Source organism: Hemiscyllium ocellatum, chromosome 47, assembly GCF_020745735.1.
Source record: "Hemiscyllium ocellatum isolate sHemOce1 chromosome 47, sHemOce1.pat.X.cur, whole genome shotgun sequence".
Taxonomy (NCBI): Eukaryota; Metazoa; Chordata; class Chondrichthyes; order Orectolobiformes; family Hemiscylliidae; genus Hemiscyllium; species Hemiscyllium ocellatum.
Genome location: NC_083447.1, coordinates 6,343,263 through 6,369,674, shown reverse-complemented (window position 1 = coordinate 6,369,674; position 26,412 = coordinate 6,343,263). Strand labels below are relative to the sequence as shown.

At 46.4% G+C, this 26,412-nt stretch overlaps 1 protein-coding gene across 2 annotated transcripts in view; it reads left to right on the top strand.

Annotated features, from left to right (window-relative positions):
* The first annotated feature begins 10,178 nt into the window (after positions 1-10,178).
* Positions 10,179-26,412, top strand: part of LOC132836601 (inositol-tetrakisphosphate 1-kinase-like) — a 48,740-nt gene continuing 32,506 nt past the window's right edge. The window contains exon 1 of one of the 2 annotated variants that reach the window (XM_060855988.1): positions 10,179-10,596. In XM_060855988.1, the coding sequence (XP_060711971.1) occupies positions 10,502-10,596 (95 nt within the window). In that variant the 5' untranslated portion in view covers positions 10,179-10,501. The remainder of the gene's footprint in view (positions 10,597-26,412) is intronic. The other variant, XM_060855989.1, reaches the window with a different exon arrangement.

The following is a 26,412-nucleotide window of genomic DNA, read 5'->3' as shown; positions in this document are numbered from 1 at the left end:
TGATGGTAGAGCTTTCAAAATCCACATTTGTTTGTAAATAGGGCTTTGGATAGAGTAAATACACGTTTGAAATGGGTTTGAAAGAGCTTTGTTTCCTTGGTTTGTCTCCTGTACCATGGTGAGTCAGGTTTTATTTTAAAATCTACGCCTCTCCAGCAGTTTGTCTCCCAAGATGAAAGTGAGTTTTCTGAGTGTAGATTAGGTTGCAAATTGGCGATACTAATTTATACCCAGCTGAAGAGATAGGGAGAAATGATAATGTTGCTGGACTAGTAAAACCGAGGCAACCAAAAACAGAAATTGCTGAGGAAACTCAACGGGTCTGACAGCATCTGTGGGAGAGAATGACCCTTCTTCAGAATTTTTGTTTCTCGAATAACAAAGAACTTCTGGGAATCTGGGACAAAAACAGGAATTGCTGGAGGAATCAGCAGTATCTATAGCAAAAGAGCACAGTCAACATTTCAGGGCCAGTGACTCCTCTTCAGAATTTCTGATCTTGTTTGCCTCAGATCTCCGGCAGCTGCAGCGCTTTGTTGTATTATAATAATCTAGAGGTTCAAGCAGTGGGAACACCAGTTCAAATCCCACCATGGCAGCTGATGGAATTTAAATTCAATTAATAAAATGCAGAATTGAAAGCTAGTCCCAGTGATGATGACCATGAATTTAACATTGATTGTTGCAGAAAGCTATCTCGTTCACTGATGTCCTTAAAGGAAGAAAATCTGCTGTCCTTACCTGTGTATATATACTCATACATGATTAGATTCCCTACACTATGGAAACAGACCCTTCGGCTCAACAAGTCCACACCAGCTGTCCGAAGTGTAACCCACGCAGACCAATTTCCCTCTGACTAATGCACCTAACACTGTTGGCAATTTAACATGGCCAATTCACCTGACCTGCACATCTTTGGATTGTGGAAGGAAACCCACACAGACAGAGGAAGGACATGCAGACTCCACACAGTCGTCTTTGAATATGCTTAAAAACAAGTGGTCAGTTCCATATTTGATGAACTGATGAATCCCAGAGGATGGCCAATGTGGGATTTGGACCTATGCTCCAATTACTAATCCAGTCATCATTATCTCCCCACCATGGCATGGAAAAATAATACTGTCACTAACTGACTATACCTGTTTCTAACTGTACCGTACATACTCAACACCTTATTCAGTTTTGGCACAGTGATAGCCTAGTGATATTATCACTAGATTATTAATCTAGCAATTCATTATCAGGTGGCACGGTGGCTTGGTGGTTAGCACTGCTGCCTCATAGTGCCAGGGATCTGGGTTTGATTCCAGCCTCGGCCAACTGTCTGGATTAGATTAGATTAGATTACTTACAGTGTGGAAACAGTCCCTTCGGCCTAACAAGTCCACACTGACCCTCCAAAGAGCTATTCACCCATACCCCTACACCTAATGCTACGGCCAATTTAGCATAGCCAATTCACCTAACCTGCACATTTTTGGACTGTGGGAGGAAACCCAGGCAGACACTGGGCGAATGTGCAAACTCCACACAGACAGTTTCCTGAGGCGGGTGAGTTTGCACATTCTCCCATTGTCTGCTCCTCCGGGTGCTCCAGTTTCCTCCCATCGGCCAAAGATGTGGACGTTGGGTGGATTGGCCATGCTAAATTACCCATAGTGAGGAGGGATAAATGTATTGGCTGTGGGAAACGCAGAGTGATATTGTAGGAAGGTGGTTCTGGACGGATGCTGTTTGGAGGGTCGTTATGGACTCAATGGGCTGAATGGCCAGCTTCTGCACTGTAGGGAATCTATAAACCAGGGACCCAGTAATATTCTGGGTACATGGGTTCAAATCATGCCACGCTGATGGTGGAATTTGAATTCAATAAAAATCTGCAATGAGTAATGACCATAAAACTTTAGCCGATTCTCAGGAAAACCCTACCTGCTTCAGGCAAGGAAACTACTGCCCTTCCCTGATCTGGGCTTACGTGTGAGTCCAGACCCACAGTGGTTGACTCTGAACTGCCCTCTAGGTAATTAGGGTGCGGGTGATAAGTACTGGCCTTATCAGTGACGCCCACATCCCGTGAATGAATAGAAAAGGCACCATTTAAAATATAAATAGGCCTGTTGCACACGCAGTTAATCTACCAGTTTACTCATCAATAACTGGTGGCCAAGACCCCCTTTTCTTATTGCAGAAACTAAAACTAGTGGTTTCTATGGAGATGAGTAAACAAATATTACAGGTGACTTATTGGAGGAAATGGAGCTGCTCCTGTTTGGTGACTGGATCGCTGTTTTCCAAACACTGGGCCCTTGATAGTTTCCAGATGCTGCTATTAATTTATTTTTAACATAGGTCAAGACAGAATGCACTTTCATTAAACAGTCAAAAAAGAAATGAGTTGCAGATAAATTAACCTTCAGAGAGAGAGTCAGGTCTTACAGACCCACTACTGAATCCTATTGTGTTACACAAGGGAAAGAATCACTTTGTTAAGAACTTTGTTCACGGGTGTCAGTGTCACTGTCTGGGCCTAATTTCCCCCCTGAGAAGGTGCCTTCTTGAACCGCTGCAGTCCGTGTAGTGTAAGGACACCCACACAGTGCCATTAAGGAGGGAATTCCAGGATTTGGACCCAGTGACACTGAAGAAACAGATATATTTCCAAGTCAGAGACTTGGATGGGAACTTGCAGGGGATAGGTGTTCCCATGTATCTGCTGTCCTTGTCCTTCTAAATGGAAGTGGGTTTGGAAGGTGCTGTCTAAGGAGTCTTGGTAAGTTACTACAGTCCATTTTGTAGATAGTACACACTGTTGCAACTGAGCATCAATGGTGGAGGGAAAGAATGTTTGTGGATGTGGTGCCAATCAATGTCCTGAACGGTGTCAAGCTTCTTGAGAGTCATGTTGTAGCTGCACCCATCCAGCAAGTAGGGAATATTCCATCATACTACTGATTTGTGCCTATGGACAGGCTTTGGAGAGTCAGAAGATGAGTTATACATTGTAGGGCTCCCAACTCTGACCTGCTCTTGTAGGCAGAGAAGTTATTTGGCTGATGAAGAGCTTTTTTCCGAAACGTCGATTTTCCTGCTCCTCGGATGCTGCCTGACCTGCTGTGTTTTTCCAGCACCACACTCTTGACTCTAATCGCCAGCATCTACAGTACTCACTTTCTCCGAGTTATTTGGCTAGTCCAGTTCAGTTTCTGGTCAATGGTAACCTCCCAGTATGTTAATAGTGGGAGATTCAGTGATTGTGCTGCCATTGAATGACAAGGAATGACGGTTAGATTTTCTCTTGTTAGAGATGATCATTGCTGGGAAAATGTTACCTGCCACTTCACAGCCCAAGTCTGGATATTGTTCAGATCTTGTTGCATTTGAACATGGTGTGCTTCAGTATCTGAGGAGTCGTGAATGGTGTTGAACATTGTGCTATCATCAGCGAACATCCCCAGTTCTGACCTTAATGATGGAGGGAAGGTCATCGATGAAGCAACTGAAGATGGTTGGATCTAGGACACTACCTGAAGGAACTCCTGCAGGGATGACCTGGAGCTGAGATGACTGACCAACAACCACAACCATCTTCCAATGTGAAACAAAAACAGAAATTGCTGGAAAAGCTCAGCAGGTCTGGCAGCATCTGTGAAGAGAAATCAGAGTTAACATTTCGGATTGAGTGACTCTTCCTGTGAACCAGGTGTGAGGCAGAGTCACTGGATTTGAAACATTAACTCTGATTTCTCTCCACTGATGCTGCCAGACTTGCTGAGCTTTTCAGCAATTTCTGTTTTTGTTGCTGATTTACAGCATCCGTAGGTCTTTTGGATTTCATCTTCCTCGTGCCTTAATTCATAAAATTTGAATTTCACCAATTGCTGTAGCGGGATTTCAACTCATGTCGCTGGAGCATGACTGTAACATTATCACTACACTACCCTTCCCAATCTTCAGCCTCGATTTTCCAATATCAGGGCTTCTACAGTGATTTTGTGGCCTTTGCATTTATGTTGTTTTATTGGTCATCATCACGGTTTTCCACTGCTGGCATTGTGACTCCAATCAGGAGATAGATTTCCCCAAGGTTCCCATTTACTCCAGTTTTGCTACAGCTCATGGATGTCACACTGGTAGAACCTAAACTAAGGTATCACTGAGCAGGTTAGTGCTGAGCAGGTGCTGCTTGATAGCGCTGTTGGTGACACCTTCCGCCACTTTACTGATGATGGAGTATTTATCCAGGCTGGATTTGTCCAGCTTTTTGTGTACAGGACACACCTGGACAACATTCCGCATTGTTGTGTAAATACCAGTGTTGTAGCTGCATTGGAACAGCTTGGCTGGGGGAGCAACTAATTCTGGAGTTGACAAAAGTGGGATTGGGGGCAGTCCTGATGCAGGGTTATGCCCAAAACGTTGACTCTCCTGCTCCTCAGATGCTGCCTGACCGGCTCTGCTTTTTCCAGCACCACACTTTTATCGACTCGGACTTCCCAGCGTCTGCAGTCCTCACTATCTGGAGCACAGGGTCTTCGGTACCATTGCCAGGATGTTATCAGACACCATAGTCTTTGCAGCATCCAGTGATTCTAACTGTTCCTTGATATGACATGGAGTGAATTAAATCAGCTGCAGACTGGCATCTGTGATGGTGGGCACCACTGAAGGAGACCGAGATGGGTCATCTACTCAGCACGTCTGGCTGAGGATTATTGCAAATGGTTCAGCCTTATCTTTTACACTGGGGTGCTGGGCTCTTCCATCATTGAGGATGGGGGATATTTGTGGAGCCTCCTCCTCCAGTGAGTTGTTAAATTATTCACCACCGTTTGCGGCTGGATGTGGGAGGACTGCAGAGCTTGGCTCTGATCCGTTGGCTGTGGGATCACCTAATCTGTCTATCACTTGATGCTTATGCTCTCCAGCATGCAAGTAGCCCTGTGTAGTAGCTTCCCCGAAACGTTTCAATGTAACTGTGCTCCTGGCATGTGCTCCACTCTCCGTCGAACCGGGGTTGAGCCCTTGGTTTGATGGTCATGGTAGAGTGGAGGATATGCCAAGTCATGAGGTTACAGAACATGATTGAATGCAGTTCTGTTGCTGATGGTCCACAGCACCTCACAGGTTTGAACTGTTAGATTTGTTTGAAGTCTGTCCCATTTAGCATGGTGATGCAGCAACACAGTGATGGAGAGTCTCCTCAATATGAAAATAGGACTTAGTCTCCATAAGGACTGTATAATGTCACTCCCACTGATACTGTTGTGGATAGACCTGTCCATGACAGGTACATGGTGGAGATGAGGTTAAGTATGTTTTTCCCTCTTGTTGGTTCTCTCCCCACGTGTCACGGACCGAGCCTAGCAGCTATGTCCTTTAGGACTCCACCAGCTCAACATAGACATGGAACTCCCCCACCCAGTATCTGTTTCCTCCGAGTGGTCTATAAGGAAGTGCACTGATCCATCAATCAATGGAGGATGGTACATGGTGATCAGCAGGAGGTTTCCTTGCCCATGTTTAACCTGAAGCCATGAGACTTCATAGAGTCATACAGCACAGAAACAGATCTTCGGTCCAACCAATCGATGCCGACCATTATCCCAAATTGAACCAGTCCCACCTGTCTGTACTTAGCCCATATCCCTCCAAACCTTTCCTATCCACTAACTTATCCAAATGTCTTTTAAATTTTGTAACTGTACCCGCAGCCACCACTTTCTCTGGAAGTTCATTCCACACACGAACCACCCTCTCTGTAAAAAAGGTTACCCCTCATGTCTTTTTTAAATCTCTCTCCTCTCACCTTAAAAATATGCCCCCAAGTCTTGAAATCCCCCACCCTAGGGAAAAGACATCTGCCATTCACCTTATCTATCTCCCTCATGATTTTATAAACCTCCAGAGAGTCACCCCTCAACCTTCTACACTCTGGTCTAAAAAAGGTTCAAGTTTATTTTTATCAAGGGTGGTGGTGGGAGGGTTGTTCTTCAGACTGGAGGCCTGTGACCAGTGGAGTGCCGTAAGGATCAGTGCTGGGTCCACTACTTTTCATCATTTATATAAATGATTTAGATGTGAGCATAAGAGGTATAGTTAGCAAGTTTGCTGATGACACCAAAATTGGAGGTGTAGTGGACAGCGAAGAGGGTTACCTCAGATTATAACGGGATCTTGATCAGATGGGCCAATGGGCTGAGAAGTGACAGATGGAGTTTAATTCAGATAAATGCGAGGTGCTGCACTTTAGGAAAGAAAATCTTAGCAGGACTTATACACTTAATGGTAAGGTCCTAGGGAGTGTTGCTGAACAAAGAGACATTGGTTCATAGCTCCTTGAAAGTGGAGTCACATGTAGATAGGATAGTGAAGAAGGGTGTTCGGTATGCTTTCCTTTATTGGTCAGAGTATTGAGTACAGGAGTTGGGAGGTCATGTTGCGGCTGTACAGGACATTGGTTAGGCCACTGTTGGAATATTGCATGCAATTCTGGTCTCTTTCCTATTGGAAAGATGTTGTGAAACTTGAAAGGGTTCAGAAAAGGTTTACAAGGATGTTGCCAGGGTTGGAGGATTTGAGCTATAGGAAGAGGTTGAATAGGCTAGGGCTGTTTTCCCTGGAGTGTCGGAGGCTGAGGGGTGGACCTTGTAGAGGTTTATAAAATCATGAGAGGCATGGATAGGTAAATAGCCAAAGTCTTTTCCTTGGGGAGGGGGAGTCCAGAACTAGAGGGCATTAGTTGAGGGTGAAAGAGATAAAAGAGACCTAAGGGGTCTCAGAGGGTGGTACGTGTATGGAATGAGCTGCCAGAGGATGTGGTGGAGGCTGGTACAATTACAACATTTAAGAGGCATCTGGATGAGTATATGAATAGGAAGGGTTTGGAGGGATATGGGCCGGGTGCTGGCAGGTGAGACTAGATTGGGTTGGGATATCTGGTCGGCATGGACAAGTTAGACCAAAGGGTCTGTTTCCATGCTGTACATCTCTATGACTCTATATTTCAAACCCTCCATTCCTAGGAACATCCTGGTAAATCTTTTCTGAGCCCTCTCAAGCTTAATAATATCCTTCCTATAACAGGGAGACCGGAACGGGACACAGTACTCCAGAAGAGGCCTCACCAAGGTCCTGTATATCCTTACTTCATGAGTTCCAGAGTGAATATTGAGGATTCCCAGGACAACTCCCTCCCGACTGTATCCCATTTTGCTGCCACCTCTGTTAGGTATGTCCTGGCTGGGGGGACAGGAACTATCCCGGGGTGGTGATGGTGGTGACTGAGATGTTGTCTGTCAGGTATGATTCCTTGAGCATGACGACATCAGGCTGTTGCTTGACTAGTCTGTGGGACAACTCTCCGAAATTTGGCCCGAGCAGTTGGTGAGAGTTGCCATTATAGATGCCTTGCTGAAAATGTGTTGCTGGAAAAGCGCAGCAGGTCAGGCAGCATCCAAGGAGCAGGAGAATCAACGTTTCGGGCATGAGCCCTTCTTCAGGAATCTCTCCTCTGCCCAGAAGGTCTTCAGCCACATTCTCAAATCATCTCCTATGCCCAGAACCTCTTCAGCCATGTTCTCAAAACCAGGTCATCTCCTCTGCCCAGAAGCTCTTCAGCCATGTTCTCCAACTTAACCCGCCATTATAGATGCCTTGGTCAATGTAGTTTCAAGTCAGGGTGGGATGTGACTCAGACAGAAACTTGTGATGGTGCCGATCCCTTTGCCTTTATGACCACCAGCTATCACAGCACTTCCTGGCTTAGTCCTAGACTACCATTGGACAGGGACCTCAGATTATAACGGGATCTTGATCAGATGGGCCAATGGGCTGAGAAGTGACAGATGGAGTTTAATTCAGCTAAATGCGAGGTACTGCATTTTAGGAAAGTAAATCTTAGCAGGACTTATACACTTAATGGTAAAGTCCTAGGGAGTGTTGCTGAACAAAGAGACCTTGGAGTGCAGGTTCATAGCTCCTTGAAAGTGGAGTCGCAGGTAGATAGGATAGTGAAGAAGGCACTTGGTATGCTTTCCTTTATTGGTCAGAGTATTGAGTACAGGAGTTGGGAGGTCATGTTGCGGCTGTACAGGACATTGGTTAATCTGAGAGATAGCTCCCTCTCAACCAATGAGAAGTCCCATAAATAAATTCAGACAAATTGTCACATTCAACCATTGCAAAAATCCCAATTTCTCAGGCTCCTGCCTGTCCTCAGTAGCTCCTCCCACCCTTCAGGATGATTGGCAGTCACTGGTTGTCCAACGCCAATGGATTGTTGTGATGCCCTTTGCATTGTAGCCCCTGAGGCAGAAATCTAGGCTAGCAGTCCAGTGCAGAACCTTTGTTGGCGCTGCACTGTGGGGAGGTGAGGTGAGAGTCAAGACGACTGACCGGGTGAGGCATCAAGGAGCCCTAGCAAAACTGGTGTCGATGGGTATCGGACGGCATGCATTCAGGTGGGATGGTGCACTTCTGAATGGATTCCCCCCGTGGGACTATTTCAAAGAGGTTAGCCCTCAGCAATATTTATTCCTCAATGAAGATCATTGAAAGGGATTGTCTGGCCATGACCATAGTTGGAGAGCCTGCCTCCACTATCCATTGATTCGGTCAGCAAAGATGGAGCACAGAATTATTATGGTACTGAAGGAAGCCAATACAGCCCATCACGTCTGCACTGGCCCTCTCAGTACAGGAGTTGGGACGCCATGTTGCAGCTGTACAGGACATTGGTTAGGCCACCGTTGGAAAACTACTTGCAATTCTGCCATAGAAAAGATGTTGTGAAGCTTGAAAGGGTTCAGAGAAGATTGACAAGGATGTTGCCAGGGTTGGAGGGTTTGAGCTATAGGGAGAAGCTGAACTGGCTGGGGCTGTTTTCCCTGGACCGTCGAAAGCTGAGGGGTGACGTTATAGAGGTTTATAAAATCGTGAGGGGCATGGATACGATAAATAGACAAAGTCTTTTCCCTGGGTTGGGGGAGTCCATAACTGGAGGGCATAAGTTTAGGGTGAGAGGGGAAAGATTTAAAAGGGACCTAAGGGACAACCTTTTCACACAGCGAGTGGTGTGTGTCAAATGAGCTGCCAGAGGAAGTGGTGGAGGCTGGTACAATTACAACATTTAAAAGGGATCTGGATGGGTATACGAATAGGAAGGGTTTGGAGGGATATGGGCTGGTGCTGGCAGGTGGGACTAGATTGGATTGGATTATCTGGTCAGCATGGTTGGGTTGGACAAAGGGTCTGTGTCTGTGTTGTACATCTCTATGACTCTGATTCTATTCACAAGAATGTTGCTGGGATTGGAGAGTTTTAGCTATAGGGAGATGTTTTCCCTGGAGTGTCAGAGGCTGAGGGGGTGACCTTATAGAGGTTTATAAAATCATGAGGAGCAGCGATAGGAGTAAATAGACAAGGTCTTTTCCCCCTATAGTGGGAGAGTTCAATAGTAGAGGGCATAGGTTTAGGTTTCGAGGAGAAAGGGAAAAGGGCAACTTTTTCACACAGAGGGTGGTGCGTGTGTGGAATGAGCTGCCAGAGAAAGTGGTGGAGGCTGGTACAATTGCAACATTTAAGAGGTATTTGGATGGGTATATGAACAGGAAGGGTTTGGAGGGATAAGGGCAGGGTGCTGAGAAGTGACAGATGGAGTTTAATTCAGATAAATGCAAGGTGCTGCATTTTAGGAAAGCAAATCTTAGCAGGACTTATACACTTAATGGTAAAGTCCTAGGGAGTGTTGCTGAACAAAGAGACCTTGGAGTGCAGGTTCATAGCTCCTTGAAAGTGGAGTCGCAGGTAGATAGGACAGTGAAGAAGGCATTTGATATGCTTTCCTTTATTGGTCAGAGTATTGTGTACAGGAGTTGGGAGATCATGTTGCGGCTGAACAGGACATTGGTTAGTCTGAGAGACAGCTCCCTCTCAACCAATGAGAAGTCCCATAAATAAATTCAGACAAATTGTCACATTCAGGTGGGACAAGATTAGTTTGGGATACCTGGATGGGTTGGGCCGAAGGGTCTGTTTCCGTGCTGAATAACTCTATGACTCCAAGTGTCTTAAGGCCACGCCCCACTCAGGGAAGATTGCAACATTGGGGGCGGGGTTGGAGATGGCAACATTTATTTTCTGGGAGAAATAGATCAAAGGGGGGGGCGGGGTAGGCACTGGGAGTTGGAGCATGATTTGGGGTGAAGGTGTGTTTCCTGGGAGCTGTTTCCCTGCGGAGGAGTGCAAGTTACCGAAGGGCTGGGAAAGAAATCAGACTTTGACCTCTGCCTTGCCAAGAATTGACAGAGGAGGAAGCGACCTGTTGTGAAGAGGTTCCTGGATGCGAGTGTGAACCGTCAGTTCAGACCTGTTCTCGTAACTGAAGGAGCTCCAGCCTCCCAGGGGAGAGTCTCAGCACCTCACCTCCCCGCTCCCACCCCCCTCCCTCCACTCCCCTGGGGAGGAAGGGTGATAGTGGACAGGGTTAAAAAAAAACATGCAGACGTGGCTCAAAGCGAAGCGAGTGGGGTTCTGTCTCAGCGATAAGAAAAAGAAGAAGCTGAATTTGGTGGTCTTTGCAGAGCTGTGTCGGTAAGGCTGCGAGCAGACCCGGGTTTCTGTCCACATTCAGAGCGGATCAGACCCCACTGCCTTGGAGGGGTTTGGCACTGAGGTCAGGGAACAGCTTTCGGGGTTCACTGTGCTACTCCAGAGCAACCCCAAAGTTATCCCGGGGACTCTCACTCTGTCTAAATACTGACACACTCTCCCCAGGGATTCCCTGTAAATACTGACACACTCCCCCCTCCCCCCGGGACACCTCTGTAAATACTGACACACTGCCCCCTTCCCCCAGGACCCCCCCCCCGTAAATACTGGCACATTTCCCCCCCCCCCGGGATTCCCTGTAAATACTGACACACAACCCCTTACTCCCACCCTGGAGACGCCCCTGTAAATACTGACACACCCCCACTCCCCCTCCCCTGTAAATACTGACACACTGCCCCCTTCCCCCAGGACCCCCCTGTAAATACTGACACATTTCTCCCCCCCCCCCTCAGGGATTCCCTGTAAATACTGACACACAACCCCTTACTCCCACCCCGGAGACGCCCCTGTAAATACTGACACACTTTCCCCCCCTCCCCTGTAAATACTGACGCACTCCCCCTCCCCCCAGGGACACCCCTGTAAATACTGACACACTCCCCCCTCACCCTGGAGACTCCCCTGTAAATACTGACACACTCCCCCCTCCCCCTGGGGACCTCCGGTAAATACTGACACACTGCCCCCTTCCCCCAGGGCCCCCCTGTAAATACTGACACATTCCCCCACCCCCCCGGGACTGCCTGTAAATACTGACACACTTCCCCCCCCCCCCCTCCCGACCCCAGGAAGCCCCCTGTAAATACTGACACACTCCCACTCGGTGACCCCCCTGTATATACTAATACACTGTATGTAAAATGCATGGATTTCTATGTAAAATCTGCAGTTATTGTGCACATTGGCAGCAATGATATAAGTAAGGGGGATGAGATTCTGCAGAAAGAATATAAGAAACTAAGCGGGAGGTGAAAAAATAGGTCCTCAAGGGTCATAATATCTGGATTACTCCCTGTACTAAGAGCTACTGCGAGTAGGTGGGTAGAGCAAATGAATGCGTGGCTAAAGAGCTGATACAAGGGGCAAAGGTTCACATTTTTGGATCATTGGGATTTCTTCAAGGATGGAAATGACCTGTTCAAGAGGGAAGGGTTTGGTCTGAATTGGAAGAGGAACCAATATCCTCATGGGGAGATTTGCTAATGTTACTTGGAAAGACTTTAAACTAGTAAAGAGGGACAGTGGGAACCAAAGCGATAATGACAGAAAAGTCTTGAGGCTGGTACAGTAGATAAGGGGAGCGAGTCTAATAGTCAATGCAGACATGAGCTTGGCAGAGAACGAGGTAAGACTGATAAATTAAACTGCATTTACTTCAATGCAAGAGGCCTGATAGATAAGGCAGATGAACTCAGTGCATGGTTGGGAACATGGGACTGGGATATCAGAGCAATTACAGAGACATGGCTCAGGGATGGACAGGACTGGCAGCTTAATGTTCCAGGGGTATAAATGCTACAGGAAGGATAGAAGGGGAGGCAAGAGAGGAGGGGGAGCGGTTAGGGAGAATATCACGGGGGAAAGTATTCTTGGGAAACTGCCCAGTGAAGTCATATGGTTGAAACTTAAAAATAAGAAAGGGATGATCACCTTTTTGGGATTGTATTATTAGACCCTCCCCCAATAGTCAATGAGAAGTTGAGAAGCAAATATGTAAGGAGTTTTCAGATATCTGTAAGAAAAATAGGACTGTAATGGGAAGCAATTTCAACTTTCCAAACATAGACTAAGACTGCCATAGTGTTAAGGGCTTGAATGAGGTAGAATTTGTTAAATATGTTCAGGAAAACATCCTTATTCAATCTGTGGATGTACCTACTAGAGAAGGAGCAAAACCTGACCTTCTGTTGAGAAACAAAGAGGTGGGGTAACACTTGGGGCAAGTAAACCTAAGTGTCCAGATTAGAGTGGTGCTGGAAAAGCACAGCAGGTCAGGTAGCATCCGATTGGTAGGAAAATTGATGTTTCAAGCAAAAGCCCTTCATCAGGAATTTCCTGTTCCTTGGATGCTGCCTGATCTGCAGTACTTTTCCAGCATCACTCTAATCTTAACTCTAATCTCCAGCATCTGCAGTCCTCACTTCCGTAAGTAAGCATAATTCTAGTAGTTTTAAAATAGCTATGGAAGAGAGTAGATTTGATCTGCAAGTTCTAAATTGCAAATAAGGCCAATTTTGTTGGCATTTGGCAGAAACTTTCGAGGGTTGGTTGGGGGAGGTATTCACAGTTAAAGGGACAGTTGGGAAATGGGGGCTTTTAAAAATGAGATAACTATAGTTCAGAAACAGTATGTTCCTTTTAGGGTGATGGGCAAGGCCGGTAGGTGTAGGGAATGCTGGATGACGAGGGAAATTGAGGGTTTGGTCAAGAAAAAGAAGGAGGCATACGTCAGGAATAGTCAGCAGGGATGGAGAGAATCCTGAAAGGAGTACAAGGGCAGTAGGAGTGTACTTAAGAGGGGAATCATGAGGGCAAAAAGGGGACATGAGATAACTTTGGTAAGTAGGGTAAAGGAGAATCCAACATACGTTAAGGAAAAGAGGGTAACTAGTGGGAAAATAGAAACCCTTAAAGATTAACAAGGCCATCTATGTATGGAACCACAGAAATACCAAGCGAGAATTTTATGTCAATATTTACCGTGGGGAAGGACATGTCAGCTAGAGAACATGGAGAAATAAACAGTGATATCTTGAAAAGTGTCCATATTACAAAAGAAGAGATGCTGGAGGACTTAAAATGAATAAAGGTAGAAAATCCCCAGCACCAGAATAGCTGTTTCCCAGAAATTTGTGGGAAGCTAGGGAAGGGATTGCTGGACCCCTTGCTGAGATATCTATTTCGTTAATAGTCATAGTTGAGGTGCTGGAAAACTGGAGGTTAGCTAATGTGGTGCCATTATTTAATAAAAGTGGGAAAGAAAAATCAGGGAATTATAGATTGGTGAGCCTTACATAGTGGTGGATAACTGGATAAGAGTCAGACAGCACAGAAACACACCCTTTGGTCCAACCAATCCATGCCAACCATAATCGCAAACTAGTCCCGCCTGCCTGCTCCTGGCCCATGTCCCTTCAAACCTTTCCTCGTTATGTATTATCTAAGCGTCTTTTAAACGTTGTAACTGTACCCACATACACCACTTCCTCAGGAAATTCATTCCACACATGAACTGCCCACTGTGTAAAAAGCTTAGTGGTTGGAGAGGATTCTGAGAGATAGGATGTACATATATTTGAAAAGGGAATGACTGATTAGGGATAGTCAACATGGCTTTGTATGGTTGGGAGACTGTATCTCACAAACCTGATTGAGTTTTTGAAGAGGTGAAAATGTGTTGCTGGAAAAGCACAGCAGGTCAGGCAGCATCCAAGGAACAGGAAATTCGACCTTTCGGGCATAAGCCCTTCATCAGGCCTATGCCCGAAACGTCGAATTTCCCGTTCCTTGGATGCTGCCTGTGCCTGACCTGCTGTGCTTTTCCAGCAACACATTTTCAGCTCTAATCTCCAGCATCTGCAGACCTCACTTTCTCCTCTGAGTTTTTGAAGAGGTGACAAAGAAGATTGACGAAGGCTGAGCGGTAGACATGCTAAATATGGACTTCAGCATAGTGTTCGATAAGGTTCCACATGGTCAGTAAGGTTAGATCAGATGGGACCCAGGGGAGCTAGCCAATTGGATACAAAATTGGCTTGAAGGTAGGAAACAGAGGGTGGTGGTGGAGGGTTGTTTTTCAGACTGGAGGCTTGTGACCAGTGGAGTGCCACAAAAATCAGTGTTGGGTCTACTGCTTTTTGTCATTAATATATATGGTTTAGATATGAACATAGGAGGTATAGTTAGTAAGTTTGCGGATGACACCAAAATTGGAGGGATAGTGGACAGCGAAGAAGGTTGCCTCAGAGTACAACTGGACCTTGATCAGATGGGCCAATGGGCTGAGGGGTGGCAGGTGGAGTTTAATGGAGCTAAATGTGAGGTGTTGCATTTTGGTAAGATAAATCAGGGCAGGATTTACATAGTAAATGGTAGGCCTTGGAGAGTGTTACTGAACAAAGAGACCCATGGGTACAGGTGCATATTTCCTTGAAAGTGGAATTGCAGGTAGACAGGATTGTGAAGAAGGCATTTGGAACACTTGCTTTCATTGATCAGTGCATTGAGTATAGGGGTTGGGAGGTCATGTTGTACCCATATAGGACATTGGTTAGGCCACTTTTGGAATACTGCATGCAGTTTTGGTCACTTACTGTAGGAAGGATGTTATTAAATTTCAAAGGATGCAGAAAAGATTTGCAAGGATGTTGTCAGGGTTGGAGGATCGGAGCTACAGGGAGAGGCTGAATAGGCTGGGGCTGTTTTCCTTGGAGCGTCGGAGGCTGAGGGGGTGACCTTGTAGAAATTTATAAAATATGGGGCATGGTTAGGATAAATAGACAAATTCTTTTTCCTAGGATGGAGGAGTTCAAAACTAGAGGGAATAGGTTTAGGTAACAGGGGATAGATTTTAAAAAAGACCTGAGGGACAACTTTTTCACACAGAGGGTAGTGCGTGTATGGAATGAGTTGCCAGAGAAAGTGGTGGAAGCTGGTACAATTACAGCACTTAAAAGGCACCTGGATGGGTACATGAATAAGAAGGGTTTAGAGGGATATGGGCCAAATGCTGGCAAATGGGACTAGATTAATTTAGGATATCTGGTCGGCATGGGCGAGTTGGACCGAAGGGTCTGTTTCCATGCTGTATGATTCTATAAATGTTAGACTGGAGAAAGAAACTTTGTTTTTTGGGGGTCTTTGTACAGACACATCCTGACTGAGACAGGAAATGTGCCGGATTATGCAATCATCACCGTCAAATGGGAGTTCCTCGTTTCTGAACCAATTCAGTCTCTCTTGTGCAGAATCATTTCAGTCCTGCAGCTCAGCTGAACTGAGACCAAGATTATCGGACTTATTAAGAATTTATAAACCAGGTCAACGAATGAGTAAATGGACCAGTCGGTAATAATAGTTGGCACTTCCATCGGTTGCATTTGGAAGGTTTTGATTCTGTATTGCCCTTGTTCAAGCCTCTGCCCAATTCATGGCTCTTTCATAGTTGTGTGGGTGCAAGACCATTCCAGTCCCCACAGTCACTGGTTACGGACTGGGCCAGTATTTATTGCCCCTAGAGCTGGTGGTGAGTTATGCCATTGCAGTCCAGGGGTGTCGGGACACCCTCAACTCTGGCAGAGAGGGAGTTTCCGAATTTGGACCCAGCACCAATGGAGGAAAAGCTGATTATGGTTCCAGTTCAGGATAGTGTGTGGTTTGGAAGGGAGCATTTAGGTGATGCTGTCTGTTACCCTTAATCCCTCTACAACCAATGATCATGGTAGACTCTTGCTGTACCCTCCATTATATCAGTGAATCCAATTCAAAATGGGAGCTGATGACCTATTGGCGTTAATCCAGAGACCCAGCTAATGTTCTGGGGACCTGGGTTCAAATCCTGCAAATGGTAGAATTTGAATTCAATAGAAAGGAATTTGGAATTAATGATGACCATGAATCAATTGTCAGGAAAATCCCCTCTGGTTCATCAATGTCCCTTAAGGAAGGGAGCCACCATTCTTACCTGAGCATGGAAACAGACCCAACTTGTCCCTGCCAGCCAGGTATTCCAAAATGATTTTGGCCCATATCCCTTTCTTTTTATAAATATTTTTATTGAAAGGTCCATATTCCATAAATCCATCCTATCCGTGTACCCATCTGGCCTACATGTGACTCCAGACCCACAGCAATGTGGTTGACGCTTAACTGCCTTCTGGGGCAATTAGGGACGAGCAATAAATACTGGTTGAGCCGGTGATGTGTGCTTCCCACGTTTGTATTTTAACAAAGAACTCCAACGAGTACAGCTCGGAAGAAGAGCATTTAGCTCATTCAAGGAATTCATCCAATAGTCCTGTTCATTTTCCATTTCCTTGCAAATCTTTCTTCCACAGTGGTCATGATTTGGAGATGCCGGTGTTGGACTGGGATATGCAATGTTAAAAATCACACAACACCAGGTTATAGTCCAACAGGTTTAATTGGAAGCACTAGCTTTCGGGCACAACCACCTGATGAAGGAGCATCGCTCCAAATGCTAGTGCTTCCAATTAAACCTGTTGGACTATAACCTGGTGTTGTGTGATTTTTAACTTTCTTCCACAGATATTTATCCAATTTGCTGGAGGATTGAGGACTGTGAAGGGCTTGCCCTAATAGGCAGGTGGATTACCCATTCATTTATCCTCTTTTTCTGATCAATGCACCAATCCCTTCAGCATGTAGTTCCTCTTGTGAATCCTATACAGTCATTGCCAATTCTTGAATATTCTCCAGCTCGTGCAAACTGGATTGGGATTGGACATCGTGAAGACTTGGGCCGAAGGGTCTTTTTCTGTGCTGTGTGACTCTAATGACCAATGCAGTCTCTATGGATCTGTGACCAAATGCACAAGGGTCTTGGTGATGTTCACAGAAGCATTGGCCGTCAACAGAGAATTCTCTTCAAAATCGACCTTGTCATCTTTTACCTGTGCACCCACCTGAGTGGGACCTCAGTGTAATGTTGCATTGAAAAGAAACCGCACCTCTGACTGTGAAGGATATTCTGCACTGGAACTTGTCATAGAGCCATACAGCACGGAAACAGACCCTTCAGCCCAACCAGTCCATGCTGACTATAATCTCAAACTAAACTAGCCCCTCCTGCCTGCTCCTGGCCCGTATCCCTCCAAACCTTTCCTATACATGTACTTATCCAAATGTCTTTTAAACATTGGTACAGGACCCACATTCACCACTTCCTCAGGAAGTTCATTCCACACACGAACCGCTTCTTGTTAAAAAAAATTTGCCGCTCACGCCTTTTTTAAATCTCAGTCCTCTCACCTTAAAAATGTGCCCCCTAGTCTTGAAATCCCCCACCCTAGGGAAAAGACAACTACCACTGGCCCTATCTATGCCCCTCATTATTTTATAAACCACTATCAGGTCGTCTCTCAACCTCCTGTGCTCCAGTGAAAAAAGTCTCAGCTTATCCAGCCTTTCTCTATAACTCAAACCTTTCATACCCGGCAACATCCTGGTTCGCCTATTCCGAACCTTCTCCAGCTTAATAATATCCTTCCTCCAACTGGGTGACCAAAACTGGACACAGTACTCCAGAAGAAGCCTCACCAATGTCCTGTACAACCTCAACATTATGTCCCAACTCCTATATTCGAAGGACTGAGCAATGAAGGCAAGCGTGCTAAATGCCCTCTTGACCACCCTGTCTATGTGTGACACAGTTAAAAATCACACAACACCAGGTTATAGTCCAACAGGTTTAATTGGAAGCACACTAGCTTTCGAAGCGACGCTCCTTCATCAGGTGATTGTGTAGGGCTCGATCGTAACACAGAATTTATAGTATAAATATACAGTGTGATGTAACTGACATCATACATTGAAAAATTGACTGTCTGTTAAGCCTTTCATCTGTTAGAATACAGTGATAGTTTCACTTCCTTCATGTGTAAATCACAAAACCCTTCTTTTTAAAGTTGCATTCTCGGGTTAGCTGCTAACAATGGTGATAGCTAGACAATATGTTGAAGGTGTTAGCCCCCTGTGTTCTCTGTCCATGACCTGATGTTTAGATTGATTCTAATCTAAAAAGTGAGATAACAGAGTTTTACATAAATTCATGCAGTTTTTGAGCTCAGAGTTCTACATGAATGTATGCAGTTTTTGAGCAACGTGCAATGTAACTGTGCAATACAAATTCACCACACAAATGTGTGACACAAGCTTCTAGGAATTATGTACCTAAATTCCTAGGTCCCTTTGTTCTACAACACTACCCAAGACCCGACCATTACCCATGTTTGTTGTATCAAAATGCAATACCTTGCATTTATCCAAACTGAACGCCAATAACCATTTTTCAGCCCATTGAGCCATTTGATCGCGATCCCTTTGTAATTTTAGAAAGCGTTCCTCATTTGAGAGACCAAGGTATAACCACCTCAACCCTGTGATGGTGCTATCTAATGAGGAACCTTGCGCCAGGGATAGTTAGCATAGCAGACAAAAGAGAAACCTAATCTTCTTCATTCTATTAAGTTCCAGGGTGTTTGTGTATTTCAGTACCTGACTTAGTGGGCGGCACGGTGGCACAGTGGTTAGCACTGCTGCCTCACAGCGCCTGAGACCCGGGTCCAATTCCCGACTCAGGCGACAGACTGTGTGGAGTTTGCACGTTCTCCCCGTGTCTGTGTGGGTTTCCTCCGGGTGCTCCAGTTTCCTCCCACAGTCCAAAAGATGTGCGGGTCAGGTGAATTGGCCATGCTAAGTTGCCCGTAGTGTTAGGTAAGGGGTAAATGTAGGGGTATGGGTGGGTTGCGCTTTGGCGGTTCGGTGTGAACTTGTTGGGCCAAAGGGCCTGTTTCCATACTGTAAGTAATCTAATCTAATCGAATGGTCAATTTCTCTTTCATGCTGAATTCATGCATCTGTCCCCTGGATCTGAAGCAGATTGATCAAAGTATTCTCTAAATAGTGACATGTGGAGGCTCAAAGACATTTTGGAGACTGAAGTCATTAAGGTGTAGTGAACAAGTAATCAAATAGGATATAGAAAATGCAATGATGCTGTGTCTTTACATGTGAGCCAGGAGACCCAGGTTCAAGTCCCACTTGCTCCAGAGAATGTGAAATAATGTCCCCAAACACTGTGCTTAAAATAGTTAAAGAACTAGAATTGGGTGTCTCTTGGGGTGTCATAGTAGTGTCCCAACTCCTGGAGCAGGAGACACCAGGTTCAGGTCTCAGCTGCATCCAGAGAAGGTAATTTCATCTCCGAACAGGTTGATGTAAAATAACTGGAGGGTGAGATTGCAAAGTGTCTGTAGTGAGGCTACAGCTGTGCAAAGTCCAGTTGTGACCACGCCTAGACTACACTGTTCCATTCTGAGCACTGCACCTTGGGTTCAACCTTACAGGGAGTGTAGTGTGTGCTTTTTATGAGAACGAGTCTTGGATTAAATTAATGGGCACAACAGATTGCTCAATGCTGGAGACCTACGTTGAGTCATGATGAAGCAATCTCAGTTTTAAAACCCTCTTCCTCATTTCAGCTCCTTCCGAGACTGGTTCAGTGGTTTGAAAGAAATGTTGTTGTTCCAAGTAACAAGCTATAACTCTGCAGTGTCCCTCCCCATCTCTGATATCTCTACCAACCTCTCTGCGCTCCTCCAATTCCAATGTCTTTAGCATCTGCTGATTTTAATCGCTTTACCATTGGCGAATGTGCCTACAGCTGCCTGGGGCCCATGTTCAGAGACCCCCTCCCTAAACCCTCCGCCCCTCACTCTTCCTGGGTATGCTCCTAAGAACTAACCCTTTTGGCCCAGTGTTTTCTCTAATATCCCCTGGTGCGACTTGTAGTCTCATTTGGTTTGGGGAGGTTTTGTAACGTGCAAGGTTGGTCATCAGCATTTGTTGTTGTTTCTGGGAGCATGCTGTGCACAATTTGACAGCCATGACTGCAATAACTTAAATAGGCTTTAAAGTGCTTTGGAAAGGTGCTATGGAAATGCAAATCTTTTGCTTTGCATGCATAAGATTTATTCACCTCCTCATGTACGGACTGTTGGGAAATTACAATTTGGGATCAATTACTGGAAATTCGGCAAGGAATATCCCAACCACACACACACAGTGGCATAAGAGCAGGTCAGAGGATGGCAACCCTGCAGCGAGTAACTCCCCTCCTGACTCCCCAAAATCTGTCTGCCTGCTACAAGGCACAGGTCAGGAGGGTGATGGAATACTCCCCACTTGCCCTGGATGGGGGCAGCTCCAACAACACTCCAGAAGCTCAACAGCATCCAGGACAAAGCAGCCCCCACTTGATTGGCACTACATCCACAAAATTCACTCTCCCCATCCCTCAGTAGCAGCAGTGTGTATCAACTACAAGATACACTGCAGCAATTCACCAAAGATCCTCAGGCAGCCCCTTCCAAACCCATGACCATTTCCAACTAGAAGGACAAGGGCAGCAGATACATGGGAACACCAACCCCTGCAAGTTCCCCCTTCACTCGCCATCCTGACTTGGGAACATATCGCCATAACTCCAGTGTCCCTGGGTCAGAAACCTGGGATTCCCTCCCTAAGGCCATGGTGAGTCTTTCTATAGTGCATGGACTGCAGCGGTTCAAGAAGGCAGCGCACCCCCAGCTTACTAAGGGGCAATTAGGGACAGGCAATAAATTCTGGCCCAGCCAACGCCACCCATATTCCATTAATGAACATATGAATGGGGCGGCACAGTGGCTCAGTGGTTAGCACTGCTGCCTCACAGCAGTAGGGTCCCAGGTTCAATTCCAGCCTCAGGTGACGCTCTGTGTGGAGTTTGCACATTCTCCCTGTGTCTGCGTGGATTTCCTCCCATTGTCTAAAGATGTGCAGGTTAGGGTAAATTGGCCATGTTAAATTGTCCATAGTGTTAGGTGCATTCGTCAGAGGGAAATGGGTCTGAGTGGGTTACTCTTCAGAGGGTCGGCGCGGACTTGTTGGGCCGAAGGGCCTGTTTCCGCGCTGTAGGGAATCTAATCTAAAAGGGTGGACAGTAAATGCTGTTCTAGCCATTGATTCCATGAGTAAAAATAAATGCAAAATAAAATCCCGGTATGTTACTGTCACTGGGCATTTATTCAGTTTCTATTTTTCATTTTGTGTATTAAATCTCTTGTGTTTCCAAAGGAGGTCTGATAGCCCAGTGATTAGTGTCCCTACCTCTGAGCTAGGAGCCCCAGGTTTGAGTCCCTTACCAGGTCAATGAAGGTACTTTCACAATGGGTCCCGGCTTGATCTGCAAATCCCTCCAGCAAAGGCTAAGAGAGAAACCCTGTGATGGAAAGAAACTAGAATCTCTGCCATCACTGTCCACAGCTCTGGGCCACAGTAATGTGTAAATGTGAACAGTAATGCTGACTCTAAGTGAACTGCAACGTAGGTCCATTTGCCATTTATTCACCTTGGTGGCTCAGTGGTTAGCTCTGCTACGTCACACTGCCAGGGATCTGGGTTTGATCCCATCCTTGTGCTACTGTGTGGAGTTTGTGCATTAGAAACTTAGAGAGCAGGAGTAGGCCATTTGCACCAGAACTTGATATGATCGTGGCTGACCACGCAATCTTGGTATCCCATTCCCGCCCTCTCCCCAGATCCCTTTAGCCACAAGGGCCATGTTCAGCTCCCTGTTGAATATATTGAACAAACTGGCCCCCAACAGCTTCCTGTGGGAGAGACTCCACAGGCTCACAGCTCTCTGAGTGGAGAAACTTCTTCCTCATCTCAGTCCTGAATGGCCCACCCTTATTCCGAGACTGTGATCCCTAGTTCTGTACCTCTGCAACATCTGGAACATACTTCCTGCATCTAGCCTGTCCATTCCAACCAGGATTTCATAAATTTCTACGAGATCCACCCCCCCTACATTCTTTAAAATTCCAGTGAGTACAAGCCCAGTCGATCCAGTCTGTCCCCACATGTCAGTCATTCTCCCCGTTTCTGCGTGGGTTTCCTCCGGGTGCTCCAGTTGCATCCCACAGTACAAAGATGTGCAGGCTAGGGTGGATTGGCCATGCTGATTTGTCCCATAGTGTCCAGGGATGAGCAGGCTAGGTGAGCTAGCCATAGGAGATGCAGGGTTTCAGGGATAGGGTAGCAGGGTAGGTCTGGGTGCAATGTTTTTCAGAGGATCAGTGTGGACTTGATGGGCAGAATGGCCTCACTTTAGGGATTCTATGATACCACTTCCTCTTCCAAATGTGTTTCACATTAGCTCGATTAGAGGTCATGGGTCAGTCCCCTGTGCAATTAGCTAATTCTTTCTTAACTTCCTCTCCATGAGATGATTGCTGTGGTTGGGTACATTTAGTATTTACCTTACACCATTGAAAGAACGTTCTTGGCCACACCTCAGGCATTTCCTCCTCTCTCTCCATTTCCAGCTGCAGCCATCTTTGTCACTGAACATTAGACTGTTCCATCCAACCTTCTCATCATTCTTTCATGGGTGTCATTGGCAAAATTGGCATTTATATTCCCCTGAACTGAGGGTCCTGCCTTGTCAGAGAGTGGTTCAGAGTCAGGCATGGGTCTGGAGTCACTTGTAGGCCCAGACTGGGTAAGGACAGCAGATTTCAATGGATTTTTAATAAAAATGACAATTGATAGTTTCCTGGTCAGCATAACCTCTCAATTCCAAATTTTAACTCAACATCACTAACTAGGAGAGTGAAGAAGGCGTTTGGTATGCTTTCCTTTATTGGTCAGAGTATTGAGTACAGGAGTTGGGAGGTCATGTTGCGGCTGTACAGGACATTGGTTAGGCCACTGTTGGAATATTGCGTGCAATTCTGGTCTCCTTCCTATCGGAAAGATGTTGTGAAACTTGAAAGGGTTCAGAAAAGATTTACAAGGATGTTGCCAGGGTTGGAGGATCTGAGCTACAGGGAGAGGCTGACCAGGCTGGGGCTGTTTTCCCTGGAGCGTCGGAGGCTGCGGGGTGACCTTATAGAGGAATACAAAATTATGAGGGGCATGGATAGGATAAATAGACAAAGTCGTTTTCCTGGGGTTGGGGAGTCCAGAACTAGAGGGCATAGGTTTAGAGTGAGAGTGGAAAGATATAAAAGAGACCTAAGGGGCAACGTTTTCACACAGAGAGTGGTACGTGTATGGAATGAGCTGCCAGAGGAAGTAGGTGGAGGCTGGTACAATTGCAACATTTAAGAGGCATTTGGATGGGTATATGAATAGGAAGGGTTTGGAGGGATATGGGCCGGGTGCTGGCAGGTGGGACTAGTTTGGGTTGGGATATCTGGTCGGCATGGACGGGTTGGACCGAAAGGTCTGTTTCCATGCTGTACATCTCTATGATTCTACCATAGTCAGATTTGAACTCACAACCCCCAGAGCTGTAGACTGGGCCTCTGGACCACCGTTTAAGAGGCATTACCCCTACACCACCATCAGACATATTATATTAGACACCACCTTTGGTTTAACAACATCAGTCTGCATTACAGTAGCAGCTTTTAGTATAGTGAAATGTTGCTAGTGATTTCTCAGGGTTTACGTCATTGTAAGTAGATAATAGGACAGGTGACTAATAGGTTTTTCAAAGGGCTAGTAAGAAAACAGAGGGGCAGAGAGGTTTAGGGAGGGAATTCCAGAGTGGGCATAGCTGCCGAAGTTGGGACAATGGAACATTGGGGATGCCTAAGAAACCAGCTTTGGAGAGATATCAGACCAAGTGTGGTTAAAGGAATAGGGAATGGTCCATTTTAATTCCAACTCATTGAACTAACCATAAATACAAATGTATGAATTAAGATAGGGAGTAGAATCCCTGCAGTGTGGAAGTAGATCATTTGGCCCATCAAGTCCACATTGACCCTCCGAAGAGCATCCCACCCAGACTCCCCCCATTTCCCATGGCTAACCCACCTAAGTCTGTACATTATGGGGCAACTTATCATGAAAGATCCATCCTAACCTGCACAGCTTTGGACTGTAGGCGGAAACGCACACAGACACAGGGCGTATGTACAAACCCCACACAGATAGTTGCTTGAGGCTGGAATCGAACCCAAGTCCCTGGCAGTGTGAGGCAGCATTGCTAACTACTGAGCCACCATGCTGCTTTGGATGGGTTCTTACAGGGGTGGTGTTCCCATGTATCTGCTGCCCGTGCCCTTCTAGATGGAAGTGCTCGTGTGATTGGAAGGCGTTGCGTATGGAGTCTTGGTGCAGTGCAAGTTGTAGATGGTACACACTGCTGCTGCTGAGGGACGGAGTGAATGTGGTGCCAATCAAGAGGGGGCTGCTTTGTCCTGGATGGTGCCAAGTTTCCTGAGGGTTGTTGGAGCTGCACCCATCTAGGGCAAGTGGGGTGTATTCCATCACCCTCCTGGCTTGCGCCTTGTAGATGGTGGACAGGCTTTGGGGGGTTAACCACCAGCTAATCTCTTTTCCTGCTGGGTTATTTCTCAAAGGACTGTAAGACATGCCATTACCACAAGGACATCTCCTACGCTTGGGCTCAGGGGGCCTTGAATGGGCAAGTTGTCCTGTGAGGAAAGGATTAGACAGACTGGGTTTGTAACTGCTGGAGATAGGAAGAGTAAGAAACAACTCTATTGAGATGTATAAGATCCTGAGGGGGTCCTGACTGGGCGGATGTGAAGAGGGTGTTCCCTCTTGTGGGGGAATCTAGATCAAGGGGTCACTTATTCAAACTCAGAGCTCGCCCATTTACGACTGAGCAGTGTCCTCAAAGAGGGCAAGCAATCTTTGAAAATCTCTTACTCCAAATGGAGGGAGAAGCAAAATCCTTAAATATTCCCAGATCACCATTGGATTGATTCTCAAATGGAGGTTGGAAGGTTAATGGAATGAACAGGAATGTGAAGTGATCAGGTCAGCCATGATCATGGAGTTTCGAAGGATGAGGGGGGATCTAATTAAAACTTATAGAATACTGAATGGCTTGGATAGGGTGGATGTTGGGAAGATGTTTCCATTGGTAGGAGAGACTAGGACCCGAGGGCACAGCCTTAGAGTTAACGGAAGACCTTTTAGAATGGAGATAAGGAGAAACTTATCTCCTGGAATCTCTGGAATTCACTGTCACAGAAGGCTGTGGAGGCTGGGTCATTGATTATATTTAAGATGGAAGTAGATAGGTTCTTGCTCCCACGAGGAGGTTGAACAGTTCATCCACTTTACCAACACCTTCCACCCTGACCTCAAATTTACCTGGACCATCTCAGACTCCTCCCTCCCCTTCCTAGACCTCTCCATTTCTGTCTCAGGCGACCGAATCAACACGGACATTTACTACAAACCGACCGACTCCCACAGCTACCTAGACTACACCTCATCCCACCCTGCCCCCTGTAAAAACGCCATCCCATACTCCCAATTCCTTCGGCTCCGCCGCACCTGCTCCCAGGAGGACCAGTTCCAATACCGTACAACCCAAATGGCCTCCTTCTTCAAAGACCGCAATTTCCCCCCAGACATGATCGACAATGCCCTCCACTTCCCGCTCCTCCGCCCTTGAGCCCCGCCCCTCCAATCGCCACCAGGACAGAACCCCACTGGTCCTCACCTACCACCCCACCAACCTCCACATACATTGTATCATCCGCTGTCATTTCCGCCAACTCCAAACGGACCCCACCACCAGAGATATATTCCCCTCCCCTCCCCTATCAGCGTTCTGAAAAGACCACTCCCTCCGTGACTCCCTTGTCAGGTCCACACCCCCCACCAACCCAACCTCCACTCCCGGCACCTTCCCCTGCAACCGCAAGAAATGCAAAACTTGCGCCCACACCTCCCCATCTCACTTCCCTCCAAGGCCCCAAGGGATCCTTCCATATCCACCACAAACTCACCTGCACCTCCATACACATCATTTACTGCATCCGCTGCACCCGATGTGGCCTCCTCTATATTGGGGAGATAGGCCGCCTACTTGCGGAACATTTCAGGGAACACCTCTGGGACACCCGGACCAACCAACCCAACCACCCCGTGACTCAACACTTCAACTCCCCCTCCCATTCCGCCAAGGACATGCAGGTTCTTGGCCTCCTCCACTGCCAGATCATAGCAACACGATGGCTA